Source organism: Cervus canadensis, chromosome 8 (genome assembly GCF_019320065.1).
Source record: "Cervus canadensis isolate Bull #8, Minnesota chromosome 8, ASM1932006v1, whole genome shotgun sequence".
Classification (NCBI taxonomy): domain Eukaryota; kingdom Metazoa; phylum Chordata; class Mammalia; order Artiodactyla; family Cervidae; genus Cervus; species Cervus canadensis.
The window spans coordinates 88,488,013-88,506,098 of record NC_057393.1 but is presented as its reverse complement, the minus strand read 5'-3'; the positions used below and the strand labels follow the sequence as shown (position 1 = coordinate 88,506,098).

At 41.1% G+C, this 18,086-nt stretch overlaps 1 protein-coding gene across 7 annotated transcripts in view; it reads left to right on the top strand.

The window, feature by feature from the left end:
• DISC1 (DISC1 scaffold protein) overlaps positions 1 to 18,086 on the top strand; it is a 433,479-nt gene that overhangs the window by 221,991 nt on the left and 193,402 nt on the right. For 4 of the 7 annotated variants that reach the window (XM_043477124.1, XM_043477125.1, XM_043477122.1 and 1 more), the window contains one exon: positions 7,507 to 7,695. In XM_043477124.1, the coding sequence (XP_043333059.1) occupies positions 7,507 to 7,695 (189 nt within the window). Of the gene's footprint in view, positions 1 to 7,506; positions 7,696 to 9,171; positions 9,576 to 18,086 lie in introns of those variants that run through there. The other 3 variants (XM_043477126.1, XR_006270956.1, XR_006270957.1) reach the window with 3 other exon arrangements.

The following is an 18,086-nucleotide window of genomic DNA, read 5'->3' as shown; positions in this document are numbered from 1 at the left end:
GTCTAAATGGCAGCCTGAAGTCTTTCTTGTTTTATACCTGTGTGAGCTTGCTCAGGCGCTCAGTCCTGTCCCACTCTTTGCAATCCCAGGACTGTAGCCCGCCAGGCTTCTCTGTCCATGAGATATCCTAGGCAAGAATACTGGAGTGGGTTGCCATTTCCTTCCTCAAGGGATCTTCCTGATCCAGGGATTGAACCTGCGTCTCCTGTATTGGCAGGCAGATCCTTTACCACTGTGTGATTTCGAGGGAAATAGGAACATTCTTAGAAATAAAATTAGATTTTCTAGGTAAATACAAAATATTTGCTTCCCTCTAAAAAAGTTTATGGTTTTGATCAATGGCTCGGGGATCTGATAGACTCAGCAAAGATTTTTCAAAGATGATGTTTATCCAAGGGGGAAATAGAGACCTACCAAGTGAGAAGAAGGAAAGGGTATTGTTCAGACCTTAATAGCAAGGGAGTCAACCACCATTGCTTTTGTTGTGGCAGAAACTCCAAGGCAGACAGAGGAGTGGGAAAGCTTTGCAGTGGAAAAAAAAGGAGGTTCCAGTAATGACTGGAAGCTGTTGGCCTTGGGGAAGCTAGGGGTGAGGTAACTAGAGTGCCCAGTGTGATTGCTTAGGGGAGCATATTTGGCTTTCTCTGATTGGTCCTAAGCTGGAAGCAGGGACAAAGGTTAGGGAAGCTGTTATTGATCAAGTGCTGGCTATTTGGGGCCAGTTGTTACAGAAGCTGTTGTTTAGCTTCCTGGACTGTGGTTAGAGAAAGCCTCTGACTGCCTGCAGGTCTGACTCAGAGCTGCTGGCCTCCTATGCTGGCTTCTGTGCATAGGGGTGTGTTTCCTCGGCACATTGCTACAGGCTGGGGTTCTGTTCTGCATATGATCTGGCCACTGTCTGTCTGTATACTCTGTCTCTCTCCAGGCAGCTCATTTTCTCAGTCTGGTTGAAGCAGTCTATGTTTTATGTATTAATAAAATCCTGTGTTACAGCATCCTGTTCCCCTCATCTTCTCTATGCAATGTGGCCATTTCCAAAATGTTTGCTGTGCAGAACCAGTCCCAGAACTCGGCTCACAGAAGATGCTTTTCAGTGTCTCAGGAAATCATGGTGACTGGAAGAAAGAAACAAAAGCAGCAGAAAATAGCAGATTCTAGCTGAAGGAGCTACCATGGATAGGGGGATGGGTGTAGTTGGCTGGTGCTTGATTGTGACCTTGACATTGCCAAGGGCAGTGCCTACAAGGCAGAGAGTGTGGACTTGAACTTGGAATTCCTCAAAAGATCTGGTGTCGTACCAGAGAAGAGATGCAGGATTTTATTAGTTAGGGGTTTATGTTCAACACTGGCTTTATTTCTTTTTCCCTAGTCAAGGATAGCTCAAATTTGGGTAGGTAGAAGAGGATGGGAAGACAGGGAACCCTGGTGCACTGCAGTCCATGGGGTCACAAAGAGTCGGACACAATTGAGTGACTGAACTGAACTGAACTGAAGAGGATAATTTTAGGAGAATCATCACAAGTGGAAACAGATTTGGCCCAGCGAGCACCATGCGTGTGCATGTCCCCGGGGGCAGACGTCATTGTGAGGCCCGGGGGCTGACCTAGTGAAACGGCCCCTCCGAGCACAGGATTCAACCTGTCTTCTTGTGGTTCCCTCCCTTTATGAATGATTTGTGGTCGTGTATTTACCAAGTCCCTTACTGAACTGTATTTGGTAGAATGAGCACCTACCGTGAGGTTGGAAGAACCAAGTTCAAGTTCAGTAATCTAATATGACATCCTCAAATTCCAAAGCTTTGTGACATTGGGGGAGTCACTCTCTGGGTCTCCGTTTCTTCAACTAGAAACCAAAGACAATTATTATAAGAACCCCTTCCTGGATTTTTGGGAAGACTAAAGGAGAATTTATCCATGAACTCTGTAGTCTACAAGACTCAAGTAATGACCTCAGAAAGTGACTTGCAGATATCATGAAGCAGAGAAGGGTAAATATTGGAATTCAGAGACACTCAGGATGTAGTTAGAGAGAACAGAATGGATGACATCAGTTTCAGCTTTGGCATACACCTAGAAGTTTTTAGTTGTGTTATTTGTAGAATAAAATATTTTGACAGGTGCTTTAAAAAAACCTACTTGAAGGCCCATGTGCAGTTCCCTTGCTGCAGAGCAGGTGGGCATGTATACAACTTGATGCCAAGGCAGATACACACCCCTAATATTCTGGGGCTTTCCCCGTGGCTCAGTGGTAAAAGAACCCACCTGCGGTGCAGGAGATGCAGGCGATCCAGGTTCGATACCTGGGTGGGGAAAATCCCCTGGAGGAGAGCATGGCAACCCCTTCCAGTATCCTTGGCTGAACAATCCCATGGACAGAGAAGCTTGGTGGGCTACAGTCCATGGGGTTGCAAAGAGTCATACACAGCTGAAACGATTGATCACATAGCACACAGATTCCCTTTGGCTTTAGGGAAGGCCCATCAGGGTGATGGAGACTGGGGTCACTGGGTCGCTTATGGAACTTCTTTCAAGGATCAACATTTCTTTTTTTCAAGTTTCATCTAAAAACTCTCGCCAGTTTCAGCAATCAGGGAGGGCTGCCTCAAGCCAGATTCACCTCCTGGGCTTGGATCTGAGGCCAAAATGCTTATGAAATATTAACCAAGGGCACTGTCGTGCTTTCTCACGGCATGGGTTTTGATATTGACTGTCTCTTTGGGAATTCACACTCATTCTGTATATATAAAACTTGCACATCACTCTGCATTTTCCCAAGCCATACCCCTTCAGGTCAAGGAAGGTTCCTAATTAGTGATTGCTCTCATGTTTTATTAAGGCCTTGGTCTCTAGAGCTGGTGATGAGTTGCAGGAGGGCCTGATGATGTGTTTCCAGGACACCTTCCATACTGACACTCACTCCATCTCTGTAGTCTCTTCTTGTTTGTTTTGAGAGGTCTTCTCTCTGAACTATTCTCAGGAGGAAGTTGCACACTTGGCACCTTCAGCCTGGAGTTTCTGGGGCCCAGTTGGTGCTTACCCCACATTTTACTAACTCTGTAGACTTGAGAATATGACCCAATGGGATGAGAATGAGGGTGAGGGTTAGGTCTGGGGTGTTGGTGGGGGCTCCCTCAGCCCAGGCTGAGAAGGGAACTTGAAGGCACCGCATGTGCTGGGACTGCATTGTTTATCGGCAAACACACCTCTGGGGCAGGTCCTTTGGCTTCTTTGGGGCTCTTCATGGGGGGTTTCACCAGCAGCGGCCCTCACTGGTCATTTTTCAGATAGAAGTCATGGATCCAGAAAAGTTTTAATTGTGCTTCCATTTACAACCCAAAGCTTGTGGAGTCCAGACTGCTCTCCTTATCAGGATTTTGTTTTTCCTAAGTGCTCTAAACCCACTGGCCTGACATTTGGGGCCTCCACCAACTTCTTGGCTGCTCTAGGCTCCGCCTCAGTCATGCACCTCCCGCCAAAGATGAGGCTGTTTGCTTAATCAGGTTCCCATTTCCTCTTTAGAAACCTTACGTTCTTTCCTGGAGAACCTGCCTCCATCTCCCTTTCTGCAGTTATCTCCCTTCCATGAACCCTTCTAGTGAATATTTGCCTTTTTATTTTTTTTAACCATACATCTTATCCCCCCTCCCCCTCCTTTTTTTTTTGATATGGATGACTTTTAAACTCTTTATTGAATTTGTTACAATATTGCTTCTTCTGTTTTTTTTTTTTTTTTTTTAATGTTTTGGTTTTTCAGCCATGAGGCATGTGGGATCTTAACTCCCCACCAGGGATTGAACCCGCACTTCCTTCATTGGAAGGCGAAGCTTCAACCACTGGGCCACCAGGGAAGTCCCCATTTTATCCCCTTTATTCAAGATAATTTCCTGGAGAGCAGGGACTGTGCCTTGTTCCTTTCTGTATTTGCCCACACAGTGATAGACAGTAAATAGTCTCAAAAGATATTTATCTAGTCATGGAATCGGAAACTGGATTTCAGTAACAGAAATGATATTTTTTGGTATTTTTTGGGTATTCAGAATGCCCTAACATGGAAAAAATTTTTTTAGCCTTTTCCATATTTATATAATATTGAAATCCGCCTATTAAATAATCAGAATGAAGAAACAAATAGCACAGTCTATTATTCTGGAGACTTCTGGAGTTATATTTGAGTTGGAAACTTGCCCTGCATTTTACTGCTATGGAACCTTCAGCAAGATATATAATTCTCTAGATTTCAGTTTTCTCCACTGTAAAGCAGAGATAACAACATGTAATTTAGTGAACATAAAATGAGCCATTATTTTATATAGTACTAAGAAAGAAAAATTGCTGTCAATTAAACAATGATGCAATGCTTTCTGTGGCTTAGACTTTTATTTTATACTTATTGAAATAGCTCTTTTAGATGTACTTAAGCTTTTGAAAAGTCACATATCACGCTTTAAAAAGAAAAATATAAGGGCAATGAATTGGTTAAGGTTTTTCTAAAATGTTTCATATTCAGGCTGAGTGTCCTGATACACAGTTTGACTCAAGTCAAGACTCCTGTTTCTCCACACATTATCATCCTCTGCATCAGTGAGGCTATTGGTGATGTAACTTTCTTCCTCCAAGAGTGATCTATTTTCTATATAGGATTTTCTGCCAAGCTGCTTACACCATTCTTCAAGTTTTAAATGCTGGTGGTTTCCTGATCTTACAAATCTATGTCAACAGTTAGGACTCAAACGGTCCTTGATGTGAGAGGTGGACCATAAAGAAGGCTGAGCGCCAAAAAATTGATGTTTTTGAACTGTGGTGTGCGACAAGAGTCTTGAGAATCCCTTGGACTGCAAGGCAATCAAACTAGTCAGTCCTAAAGGAAATCAACCCTGAATATTCATTGGAAGGGCTAAAGCTGAAGCATCAATATTTTGACCACTTTATGCTAAGAGCCGACTCATTGGAAAAGACCCTGATTTTGGGAAAGATTGAGGGCAGGAGGAGAGGGGATGGCAGAGAATGAGATGGTTAGAAAGTATCACCAACTCAGTGGATGTTAATTTGAGCAAACTCCATGTGATAGTGGAGGGCAAAGGAGCCTGGCTGCTGTCAATGGGGTCGCAAAGAGTCAGACACAACTGAGTGAGCACATTCTAGAATTTAATATCATCAGAATCATGTAGGGTACACTCTTCTGTGTCTTTTTTGGATATACTTCCGTGTCACTGAATGTATGAAGGGTTCATGCCTTTTTCTTGGAGAGTGGTCTTCTGATGTGTAGATGTATCACTTTTTATGCATTCTCTAACTGATGGATGTTTCCATTGTCTTCAGTTTGGGGTTGTGAGTAAAGCGACTGTGAACATCTGAGTCCAGAATTTTTGCTTATGTGTTTCATTTCGCTTGGGTAAATACCTAGCAGTGGAATTGTTGGATCACAGGATTGGTGTATGTTGAGGTTATAAGAATCTGGCAGAACATTTCTCAAAGTGGCTGTACATTTCAATCTCCACCATTTTTCTGGTAACACTTTTTCATATGCTTCTCGGCCATGTGTATATCTTTGTAATGTGTCTGTGGCATCATTTGTCCACTTGCCAGTCAGTTTATTTGTGGTTTAATTATTGAGTTGCAGGACTCAAATTCTTCATCAGATATATATATTGTAAATATTTTCTCCTTGTCTATGGCTTGCCTATGCATCTTCTTAATGGTATTTTTTGAGAAGTAGAGGTTTTTAATTTTGATGAAGTCCATTTATCCATTTTTCTTTTATAATTAATATTTTCTGTGTCCTTTCTAAAATTTTTGCTGACCCCAAAGTTAGATAGATATTCTTCTATATCTTCTAGAAGCTTTACAGGTTTCACTTCTTCATTTAGGTTTGTGATCCATCTCTAGTTAAATTCTGTGTATGGTTTGAGGTATGTATCAAGGTTACTGTTTTCCCCAGGTAGGTAGCTACTTGTTCCAGTATTCCTCTGAAAGCATTTCTTTTTCCTCATTGACTTGCTTTGACACTTTGGTTGAAAATCACTTAACTCTGTGAGTGTGGGTCCACTTCTAGACTGTCTGTTCTGTTCCCCAGAGCTGTTTGTCTGTCTGTGTGCCAGGACTGTTCTGTCTGCATTTACTGTAACTTCAGTGTTAATAAATCAAGCAGCAGATGTCCTCTAACTCTGTTCTACCTTTTAATGATTGCTTTGGTTCAGCATTTCCTTTTATATTTTAGAATAAGTTCTTCAATTTCTAAAAATGACTCATATGAGGTTTTGATTGAAGTTGTATTGAATCAATAGATCAATTTGAGGAAAATGAAAACCCTAACAGTATTCAGTTTTCTAATATATGTATATATGATTTGTCTTTCTAATTATTTAAGTCTTCTTTAGATCTCTCAGAAGTTTCAAAATGGTTTTCTGTATAGAAGTTTTCTCATGTTTCTTTAAATTTATCCCTAAGTATTTTGAATTTTAAAATATACATAGTATTTTAAAAATTCATCTTCAAATTGTTTGCTGCTGGTATTTAGAAATACAATTAATTTCCATCTATTAACCTGGATTCTTTCACCCTTGATAAATTCGATGTGCCTTATATTTTGCTTAGAATTTTATGGAATTTCAAGTTTATTCTTGCAGTCATCTCTAATGCAGGTATTAGCACAATCATATTTTGTAAGAAGTTTGTCCTGAAATTCCATATGCTAATTTTTTTGCTCCAGGTCATAGTTTGAGTTACCAGGGGAGTGTGACTTGAATTTCAGTCTAGTTTGACTCCAAGGCCCATTTGCTTTCCACCCTACTGTAATATTTTACCTCTTTGACATTTGGATGTTTGAATGGAATGATACCATTCCAGCTTCCCTGGGTTTCACTGGGACATCTTTGTGTCATTGTGTTTCAGAAGGATATGAATTAATCAGTGGAACCTCTAAAACAAAATACAATGAGAAAAGGTGAAAAAGTGACTGGAAGTTTTTCTAGTTTTAGAAGGACTGTCGGAGTGCTTCCAAATCCCTCCACAGAAGACTGTTCATGCAGTTAGTTGCACATAGTTGCAAATTTCAGTTTCCTCGCCTCACACGGTTATTCTTTTTGTTGTTCAGTTGCTGTCATGCCCGACTCTTAGTGACCTCATGGACTGCAGCACGCCAGGCTTCCCTGTCTTTCACTGTGTCCAGGAGTTTGCTCAAACTCATGTCCATTGAGTCGGGGATGCCATCCAACCATCTTGTCCTCTGTCACCCCCTCCCCTCTTGCCCTCAATCTTTCCCGGCATCGGGATCTTTTCCAACGAGTCGGCTCTTTGCATCAGGTGGCCAAAATATTGGAGCTTCAGCTTCGTCATCAGTCCTTCCAATGAGTATTCAGGGTTGATTTCCTTTAGGATTGACAGACTTGATCTCCTTGCAGTCCACAGGACTCTTGCTGGCATTACAGCTTAGCTATGGCTGCGTCTTCCGTGTGTAGGGATGCTCTAATGCTTGTTTTCCCGCCTTCTCTCCCACAATGCGCTGCAGGAAGCCATTTCTGTACAGCCAAGGAGCTGACGGAGGAGATCAGATCTTTGACATTGGAGAGGGAAGGGCTGGAGGGACTTCTCCACAAGCTGTTGGTACTGAGCTCCAGGAACGTCCAAAAGCTGGGAAGTGTGAAAGAAGCTTACAGCAGACTCAGGCAAGAACTGGACCAGGGGAGAACTGCCTATGGTAAGTGGTCACGCGGTTGCCCGATGAAATATGCGTACTATTTATTGTACGGCTTCACATGTACCCTTTACTGTGAAGGCTGTCCTGGAGCCACACAGGATATTTTTGGCAGGAGCCCAAGAAAATAGGGCACAATTTCTGTCAGCATTTGTTTTGCTATCAATCTGATGCCTTTTCATTTCCTGTCTTTCCTCCTTCTCGACTCTGTGCCTGCTAATGGCCTTGTGATGGCTTGAAGCAATCTCCACCTTGGCACAGGTCTTGAGAATTTTCTGGTTGACAATTATCTCCCTTTTGTTCCTTGGCTCAGCCTTCTGGCTTTCACAATCGCACACGAAAGCAGGCTGGCTCTGGGAAAACCAAGGAAAGGCCACTGAGTGCCTCTTCTTTGTGGGCTTTCCCGAGAACTGCCCACAAAGAAGGGGCAGATGCAGAAAAGGCTGCCTTGGCCAAAGTGTCCACTTGTTGGAGGAGTTAAACTATTCTTGTGGTCTTTTCTTGTCTAGTTGTTAACAGTAAACGAGGTCACCTTGAAGTTTCACTCTGAGAGATAATTTCAGAAGATTGTGGTTTAGCCCAAATTATTAATAAAGTCAAACCTGTTTCTCAAAAAAAAAATAGTAAAGAATTTCTGATGATTCAGTTTCTAATATACAGAATGAAATCATAGGGAGAAAATTTATATTTAAAATACAATAGATGCTGTACCCTGTTTCTTTACCAGTAAAATGAGATGATGGATTATCCATCTCATAAGCTAGTTAAGTGGTACAGATTAATTGCATTAATTTATTAAGATCCTGAGACTGTGTGTGTGTGCATACACCTTTGCCCTTCTCTTGGGAACTAGAGGTTGTTGGAAGGCAAAGTTCATACACAGTAAATCATATTTCCTAAGTAAATGTTTACTAGAAAAATGAATGACATTTATGCTAATAAAGAACTGTATTTACAAAGTATACTTGTTTAAAAAGAAACAAGAATGATGGTATTAGGTAGCCAGATTTGAAATGGGCCACCCTGGTGGCATACACAGTAAAGATTCCACCTGCAATGCAGGAGACCTGAGTTTGATCCCTGGGTTGGGATGATCCCCTGGAGGAGGGAATGGCTCCCCACTCCAACATTTTTGCCTGGAGAATTCCATGGACAGAGGGGCCTCACTGGCTACAGTCCAGGGGTTGCAGAGTCAGATGTGACTGAGTGACTAACACCTTTAACACACTTATTTGAAAATACTCTACAAATTGAAGTAAATGAAGATTAGCATTTAAAACCAAACAAATATGAAATCAGCTAGTAGAAATAGGTGTATCATTTCACTGTTAGTACATTTTGTCTTAAAGGCTTACTAAATTTTGTAGAGAGAGGTTTCTTTGTAGTTATCTGAATGACAGATGCGACTGTCAACCTTTTTTGTGTCTTCTCAGCCGTGGACACCTCTAAGTTGGCCTTATCTTTTTTTCACTTTTGCAGGTCAAAGCTTTGTTTTTTGCCAAATATGTAAGCTAGAGACTATGCATCTGAGCCTTAGTATATAACTGTAGTCCTGAGAAATGACAACATGTTCCTCCAAGATGTAATGCTGCAGTTTATTATGTTATTGTAAGTCTAATCTTGTAGCTAAATAAATTTTGCTATACATTTTTATAAATTTGTTTTAAATTTTTAAAAATATAAACAAGGAAAATTATGAGATGTCTTATGTTATCATCACAAGACTTTTGCTGCAAAACAGGAAATTTATATCACAGAGAAAAGATGAGAACAAATTTGGACAAATTTAGTTCAGCAATATTTTCTTTTTTAAAAAAACTTTATTGAAGTATAGTTGGTTTACAATGTTGTGTTAATTTCTGCTATACAGCAGAGTGACTCAGATATATATATATGTACATTTTTTTTTCATATTCCTTTCCATTATTGTTTGTCATAGGATATTGAATATAGTTCTCTGTGCTATACAGTAGGATCTTTTTATCCATCCTATATATAATAGGATGCAGCAATATTTTCATTTGAACAGTTAAGCTCTTGAAAGCCATTAATATCTCTTTTTTTTAGGGAAAAAAAAGCTGTGCGATACTTTTTGAGTCTCATCATTGTCACTTGACTAAGTATGTTCAAAATGATGAATAAAACATAAACAAATGGAATGAGAGATTGTCACCATGGATGGTTCTAAATTGCAGATGGCTCATTACTGTTGTGAAGGCATTCTCTACATTTACACTGGGGTTTTGCTGGATCAGCTTCCCTTCCCCTGTGTGTGTGTGTGTGTGTGTGTGTGTGTGTGTGTGCGCACGCACGCAGTTCTCTCCGGCTCTTTGAGACCCTGTGGGCTGTAGCCACTAGGCTCCTCTGTCCGTGGGATTTTCCAGGCAAGAATACTGCCGTGGGTTGTCACTTCCTCCTCTAGGGGATCTTCCCGACCTGGGGATCGAACCTGCATCGTCTGCAGCTCCTGCTTTGGCAGGCGGATTCTTTACCACTGAGCCACCTGGGTATCCCTTCCTTGTGCTTTATAGGCTGAAGCTAATCTTTAAGCAATCTGAGGTGACTTGGTGTTAGGTGAACCAAAGTAATAACCTTGGGTTGGTAAGAGTGGGAGAAACAAAGAAATAAATTCTTAGTAAAGTGAAGCTTTTTTCCATTGATATGATGTTAAACTAGACCAAGGTCCACATTCTATTATTTGTTGGGTTTTGAGAGTTAAAAATCTGGAGTGAGCTCTGTGCTCAAGTTTAAATGTAGGGCAAATACAAAGAAGCAATGTGCTTTTGCACATTACCGAGATGGTTGGATTGCATCACTAACTAAATGGACATGAGTTTGAGCAAGCTCCGGGAGTTGGTGATGGACAGGGCAGCCTGACGTACTGTAGTCCATGAGGTCGCAGAGAGCTGGACACGACTGAGCGACTGAACTAAGTAATGTGCTGCTGCAGGTATTACCGTGAGCAGACTCTTTTTAATCTTAGATAAAACATCTTAAAATAAGACTATTAAAAAAATGAGCAATGTGTAGAGTTCTTAAAAACAGATTTTTATTTATTTAAAAATTTTTCTGTTATTTCCTATTTTATTTTTTTTTATTAAAAAAATTTTTTTACAATGTTGTGTTGGCTTCTGCCATATAACAATCAACCGTAACTATACATGTATCCCCTCCCTTTTGAGCCTCCCTCCCCTCCCCCACCCCACCCCCTAGGTCATCACAGGGTGCCAGGCTGGGCTCCCTGTGTTATTTAGCAACTTTTCACCAGCTGTCTATTTTACACATGATAGTGTATATATGTTGATGCTACTTTCTCCATTCATCCCACTATCTTCCCCCCGCACTGTGTCTACAAGTTCATTCACTATGTCTGTATCTCTGTTCCTTCCCTTAAAATTGGCTCATCAGTACCATTTTTCTAGATTCCATATATAGAACTGACTCAAATTTATTCTTTTATGGCTGAGTAATATTCCATTGTATATATGTGCCGCATCTTCTTTATCCATTTATCTGTCGATGGACATTTAGGTTGCTTCATTTTCTGGCTATTGTAAATAGTGCTGTAATGAACATTGCGGGTATATGTGTCTTTTAGAATTGTGGTTTCCTCAGGGTATATCCCCAGTAGTGGGGTTGCTGGGTCACATGGTGGCTTTATTCCTAGTTTTTTTTTCGAGAATCTCCATACTGTTCTCCAAAAGGGCTGCATCAGTTTACATTCCCACCAGCAGTGGAGGAGGGTTCCCTTTTCTCCCTCCAGCATTTACTGTTTGTAGAAATTGCCTTACAATGGTGTGTTGTTTTCTGCCCTACAGCATGAATCAGCCGTTAAGTACACGTGAATCTCCTCCCCCAGGACCCTCAGCCTGCCCCACCCACCCCATCCTGCCCTCCGGGCGTCACAGAGCACTGGGCTGGGCTCCCTGTGCCCTGGGCAGCTTCCCACTGGCTGCCTGGCTTACACAAGGTCATGTGTATATGTCAGCACCACTCTCTTAAGTTGTCCCGCCCCCTCCTTCCTCTCCTGTGTCCCATGCCGGCTCCCTCTGTCTGTGTCTCCATTCCTGCCCTGCAGATAGGTTCATCAGCACCATTTTCCTAGACTCCACGCGTGTGTGCGGCCAGCGGTCACGGCAGTCAGGGACCCAGGCTCTGTGATGCCGGCTCTAGGTGGGCTGACCCAGCCATGTGTGTGTCCGCATCCAGTCGGGGTTCTGTGTCTGCAGCAGAAGGGAGATCTGCAGTCTTAGGGGATAATCCACAATCTCTGTCATTCAGAGGGTTCTTAATGATGGGAAGAGTGTATGTAATTGCTCATCGCAGATGAACTTGCTTTTCTAAACCGCTTACAGTGTCATTACATATGATGTCTCTGGTTCAACTGTGAGCCCACTGAGCTGAAAGCACAGTCTTTAGGTTTCATTTTTGTTGCTGGCAATATCCAGCATGATGTCATTAAAAGTAGTAAATAGCCATAAATATTTGTTCCCTTACCGGGGCCAGATGTTGACAAGAAACATTCGTCCTTTCTTCCCTTATTTTGACTCACAGACCCAGACCTTGGATCTTCTTTTTTTTTTCCAAATGTTTAAAATTCATCTTCCAGTCTAATTAAGGCAGTGATAAAGCTTGCTAGTTTTTCATGGAAGATGCTTGAGTTGTCCGAGTTGGATATACAGATTGGGGTGGCAGCAGACAGAACAATGTGAGAAGGACTGAAATATGCCAAAGTACTTGGGGACAAGGGAGACAGAAATCATTATGAATCTATTGACTTTTGACTCAGTGACACAGAGTCTGTTTAAAGAGGGGAGGAAGCCGGGTGCTTATACCCCATTGGTGGTTCTTAAGATTTCAGGAGAACACATTTGAAGTCTGAGCAGTTTTAGGGGCAGTTAATAGATTAAATCTATCTTTCAACCTCTGAATATTTGTGGAAATTAACTATAAACCTTTAATTGTGGATTTCAGTGTTTTGTTTTTTTAAGGGAGAGTGGTATGAGAAAGAATCAGTAACATTTTTAAGTTTGCTACAGCTGTTTTTCAGAAAAAAAGACAACCCTGGGATTTATAGAACCGCATTTCCCTCTCTTGTGTATAAGTTGGTAATCTGTATTGTCCTTTATTAATATTGTTGATTTCATACTGTAACTCAGATATAAAGGAAGCAGACGTCAAGGGGAGAGATTTAATCACAGAATAATCAGGGCCAGAATTTTAAATAGGACATCATTAGCATGGTAATGAATTTTCCCACTTTATGCCGATACTGCAGATGTAGCTCAAAAATCCGGCGGTGTCTGTGGCCCAGTGAGCTGTCAGGAAACCACGTAGGATCTGTGAAATGCATAAAAGAATTCTCAGTGCGGGTGTCAAATGGTGTTTTTTTTCCTGGGAGTGATGGCTGGCTGTGTCCAGCCTAAACTCATTTGTTTGCCTTTCAGTGAGTGTGGAGGAAGTGGAAGTCAGATAAGGGACAGTTTTTAAAGGTGATGAAGTGGAAGTGGCTCAACTTTTCAATTATGGTTTGGGTCTAATATCTACTTTAGGCCAGAAAGGCCACATTCACATAATCCTGCCCTTCTTCTTGGATACCTCCTAATAGGTAATAAAAGGAAGCTTGATGCCCTTTAGTGAGATGCCAGTTTTTTAACTCTTTAGTCCACTGGTGAAACATTGTTTGTAAATCACTTTAAGAAAAAGCTTTTGGTTTAGAGCTCATGTGATTTAAAGTTTTTGGTTTAGAGATCATGTGATTTAACAGGTGATTTAATAGGTAGTCACTCCTTTTCCACATTTATTAGCTATATTTAGGTGAAAATTTCAAGAAAAATTAGAATGGGGAATAAAGTCTGTCTTTTTTGGGCGGGTTGGGGAAGAAATGGAAAACTGGAATTTATATAAATATATATAAAAAATGGACACAACAAAATTAACAAATATAATGGAAATATAATGGAAAAGTTGAGACAGAAGAAAATGCGAGTGATGAGTGTTAATTATTTTGTTGAGAATATAATGTGATCATGAACTTCCTAGAAGCCAGAGTAAAAAAGACCGATAAAGCATCATCTGTCCTCCTCAAAAGTAGCTTAAAGCATGAAGTTTTCAGGAATATGGAGGGGTGTTAAAATCTTTTTTTTTCTTTTTATTCCTTTATTTTTTATTAGTTGGAGGCTAATTACTTTACAATATTGTAGTGGTTTTTGCCATACATTGACATGAATCAGCCAGGGATTTACATGTGTTCCCCATCCTGAACCCCCCTCCCACCTCCCTCCCCATCCCATCCCTCTGGGTCATCCCAGTGCACCAGCCCTGAGCACTTGTCTCATGCATCCAACCTGGGCTGGTGATCTGTTTCACACTTGATAATATACATGTTTCAATGCTATTCTCTCAGATCATCCCACCCTCGCCTTCTCCTATAGAGTCCAAAAGTCTGTTTTGTACATCTGTGTCTCTTTTTCTGTCTTGCATGTAGGGTTATCATTACCATATTTCTAAATTCTATATATATGCATTAGTATACTGTTCTTTATCTTTCTGGCTTACTTCACTCTGTATAATGGGCTTCAGTTTCATCCATCTCATTAGAACTGATTCAAATGTATTCTTTTTAATGGCTGAGTAATATTCCATTGTGTATATGTACCATAGCTTTCTTATCCATTCGTCTGCTGATGGGCATCTAGGTTGCTTCTATGTCCTGGCTATTATAAATAGTGCTGTGATGAACATTGGGGTGCACATGTCTCTTTCAGTTCTGGTTTCCTTGGTGTGTATGGGGCCCAGCAGTGGGATTGCTGGGTCATATGGCAGTTCTATTTCCAGTTTTTTAAGGAATCTCCACACTGTTTTCCATAGTGGCTGTACTAGTTTGCATTCCCAGCAACAGTGTAAGAGGGTTCCCTTTTCTCCACAACAGTGGTGTTTAATTCTTAAAGATGATTTTTTTTTTGAGAGTGTAATGGAAAGTCTTAATGAATAGATTTATAGCAAATGAAAAAGCACGCATGGCTGTTACCAACCATCTCTAACAACAACAAAAAAATAACAGATGAAAGCAGTAGTTCATGGGAAGACTGTGAAACTGTACACAGACTTTATATCTGTGAGTTTGTACATTTTTTCCACAAAACAATCCAGTTACTCAGCAGATTTTTGAGAGAGTCAAAATTTCCTTCAAATTTTAAGTTCCTCCAAATGTTAAGAAACTGTGTTAACGTATAATTTGATGGAAGTCAATTAGGAAGGCCTCAGGCTAATTGAGTTTAAATATAGAATCTTCCAGTGATCTGACATCAGTGGTTCTAAGTCCCTGGAACCTAAAGAGGTGGTTAGAGATCCCTTTCTGTGGATGCACCAAGGGGATATCTAGGTGGCCCAAGTGGTAAAGAATCCACGTTCCAGTGCAGGAGATGCAACAGATGCGAATTCGACCCTGGGTCAGGAAGCATCCGCTGGAGAAGGAAATGGCAACCCACTCCAGTACTCTTGCCTGGAAAATTCCATGGACAGAGGAGCCTAGTGGGCTACAGTCCATGAGGTAGCAGAGAGTCAGACATGACTGAGTGACCTGAACTATTTGTCTGGGAACCAGATAAGTGTTGCAGATAAGTTGAGGTGAAGGAACTTAGATTGTTATATGGCAAGTATTTTATTAAGGTCTGCCTCTCCAACTGGAAATCTTCATTTGTTTAGACTGAATATATGTATAATATGAACATTTTGGAGAAAAGCTTTAAAATTTGAAAATCTTTCTTTCTCAAGTTTTTCTGTGAGCTGAGCTTTCACATCTCTAATCATCTTATTAAGTTATCAGAATCCTAGTTAAATATATATTTTCAGTTTTTAGTTTCTCCCCATAGTTTTCTTCTTTCCAGTTTATTCCTGCATCACTGTGAGTATGGTTATTTCCCTTCAAACTCTCTTGCTGTGAATTTCTAAGCTTGAAATTCATGATTAATTTCCTTCCTCTTTTATTAAATACTCATGATAATTCCTTTGGGAGGCATCTCCACAACAGTGCAAAAAGCCTGTGTTAGTTTGTGGGTGGCCTCAGTTCAGTTCCCTTGCTTCCTTATCATCTGTGTCTCATCTGGCACGTGTGGCAACACAGTGTGAGGTTGGATGAATGAATTCTTTCTGCTTCACAGGTGCTTGATGTAAGTCACGGCAAAGCCAGATGTCTCAGTTTCATTTCCATCCACCCCTTCATCATTTAAATTCTTTTATTGAAGTATAGTTGATTTACAATGTTGTATTAATTTTTGCTATATAGCAAGTGATCCAGTTATGCATATATATATTATTTTTAATATTCTTTCCATTATGGCTTATTGTAGAATATTGAATGTATTCACCAAGCTATACGGTAGGACCTGTTATTTATCCATTCTATACATAGAAGCTTACCTCTACTAACCCTAACCCCCCACTCCATCCCTCTCCCACCGCCCCCCCTCCTTTGTCAACAACAAGTCTGTTCTCTATGTCCATGATTCTGTTTCTGTTTTACAGGTAAGTTCATATCCTATTTTAGATTTCACATGTAAGTGATATTACATGGGATTTGTCTTTCTCTGTCTGGATTACTTCACTTAGTATGATAATCTCTAGTATCATTTGAAAAGAAAGTGAAAGTGAAAGTTGCTCAGTTGTGTCCAACTCTTTGTGACCTCATGGACTATATAGTCCACAGAATTCTCCAGGCCAGAATACTGGAGTGGGTAGCCTTTCCCTTCTCCAGGGGATCGTCCCAACTTAGGGATCGAACTCAGGTCTCCCACATTGCAGGTGGATTCTTTACCATCTGAGCCAAGAATACTGGAGTGGGTAGCCTATCCCTTCTCCAGGGGATTTCCCCAACCCAGGAATTGAACCGGGGTCTCCTTCATTGCAGGCAGATTCTTTACCAGCTGAGGTATCAGGGAAGCCCCTAGTAAAGCCTTTGTGTTCCAGAATGAATCACAATTCCTGCAAGAGGTGAAATCACTGGTTTTGAATTCTGGTCTTGAATTCCCATGATTCCTTCCAATTTTGTTCCTTTTTAAAAGAAAAAAAAATTGGCTCTCAAATATTTTTTTAAATTGTGGTAAAATCACATACTATAAAATGTACTATTTCAACCATATTTAACTGTACCATTCAGCGGCACCAAGTTTATTCACATTGTCGTGCAACTTCTCATCATCATCCGCCTCTTGAATTTCTTACCTTCCTAAACTGAAACTCCCTGTCCTCCCATTAAACACTAACTCCCCATCCCCATTCCCCACCCTTTGGCCCCTGACATCTACCAATGTGCTTTCTGGTTCTTTGAGTTTGACTCTTCTATGTGTCTCATGTAAGTGGAATCAAACAGTGTTTGTCTGGACCTAATGTCCATTTCTGATTTCTTTTTCTATTTTTATCCATGCAATTAGTTTTATAAATCATTACTGATGCTACTCCTTTTTCTACATGTCTCTCCATTTGCTTTTACTTCAGAGATTTATTTGTTTATTTTTGGCTGTGGTGGGGTTTCGTTGCTGTACATGCAGGCTTTCTCTAGTTGCAGTGACGGGGGTCTATTGTCTAATTGTGGTATCCTGGCTTCTCGCAGTGGTGGCTTGTTGAGGAGCAAGCGCTCTAGAGTGCTGGGGCTTCAGTAGTTGCAGCACTGATGTAGGCTAAGTAGTTGTGGCATGTGGACTGGGCTCAGTAGTTGGCAGTTCTTGGGCTCTAGAGCACTGACTTAGTAGTTGTGCCAAATGGGCTTAGTTGTTCCGGGGCATGTGGGATCTTCCCAGACCAGGAATCAAGCCAATATCCCTTGCATTGCAAGGCAGATTCTTAACCACTGGATCACCAGGACAGCCCCTCCATTTGTTTTTTATACTCTTCTAACAATATTCCCTTAACAAAGCCCCTAGGTGGGAATAGAGTGACAATTTTAACAGTATTTCATACCCAATTGCAACAGGCAGTTTTTCAACATGCCAATTTGTTTGGAGCAGGAAGTTGGTTGTATGTTATAAGGTGGGTCCATGTGAATCTTAAGTACTTGACAAGTGTTCTGCTTTCTTTCTGGAGCATTCTCATCAGCCAGTGCCTATGTTAGTCTCTGTCTACATTTCATGTGGACTCAGGGCTTTTGATGACCTTGTGTGTGCACACACATGCACGCTCATACACACCCTCCTGAAAATTAAGCTAAAAATGGTGGTAAGCAGGATGCCACAGTTCCCGGCGGAGAGCCCCTTAGCCAGGGTTGGGGGAGGGGTTATTCATTGCGTGGGGCTGTACCCTGACTTGCGGAATGTTTCTTATCCTTCAGCATTGTCTCTTGTGCATCGCTTCCTCCTACACCTGTTTTAAAATGTTCTTGGGTGGGAGTTTCCAGTGGT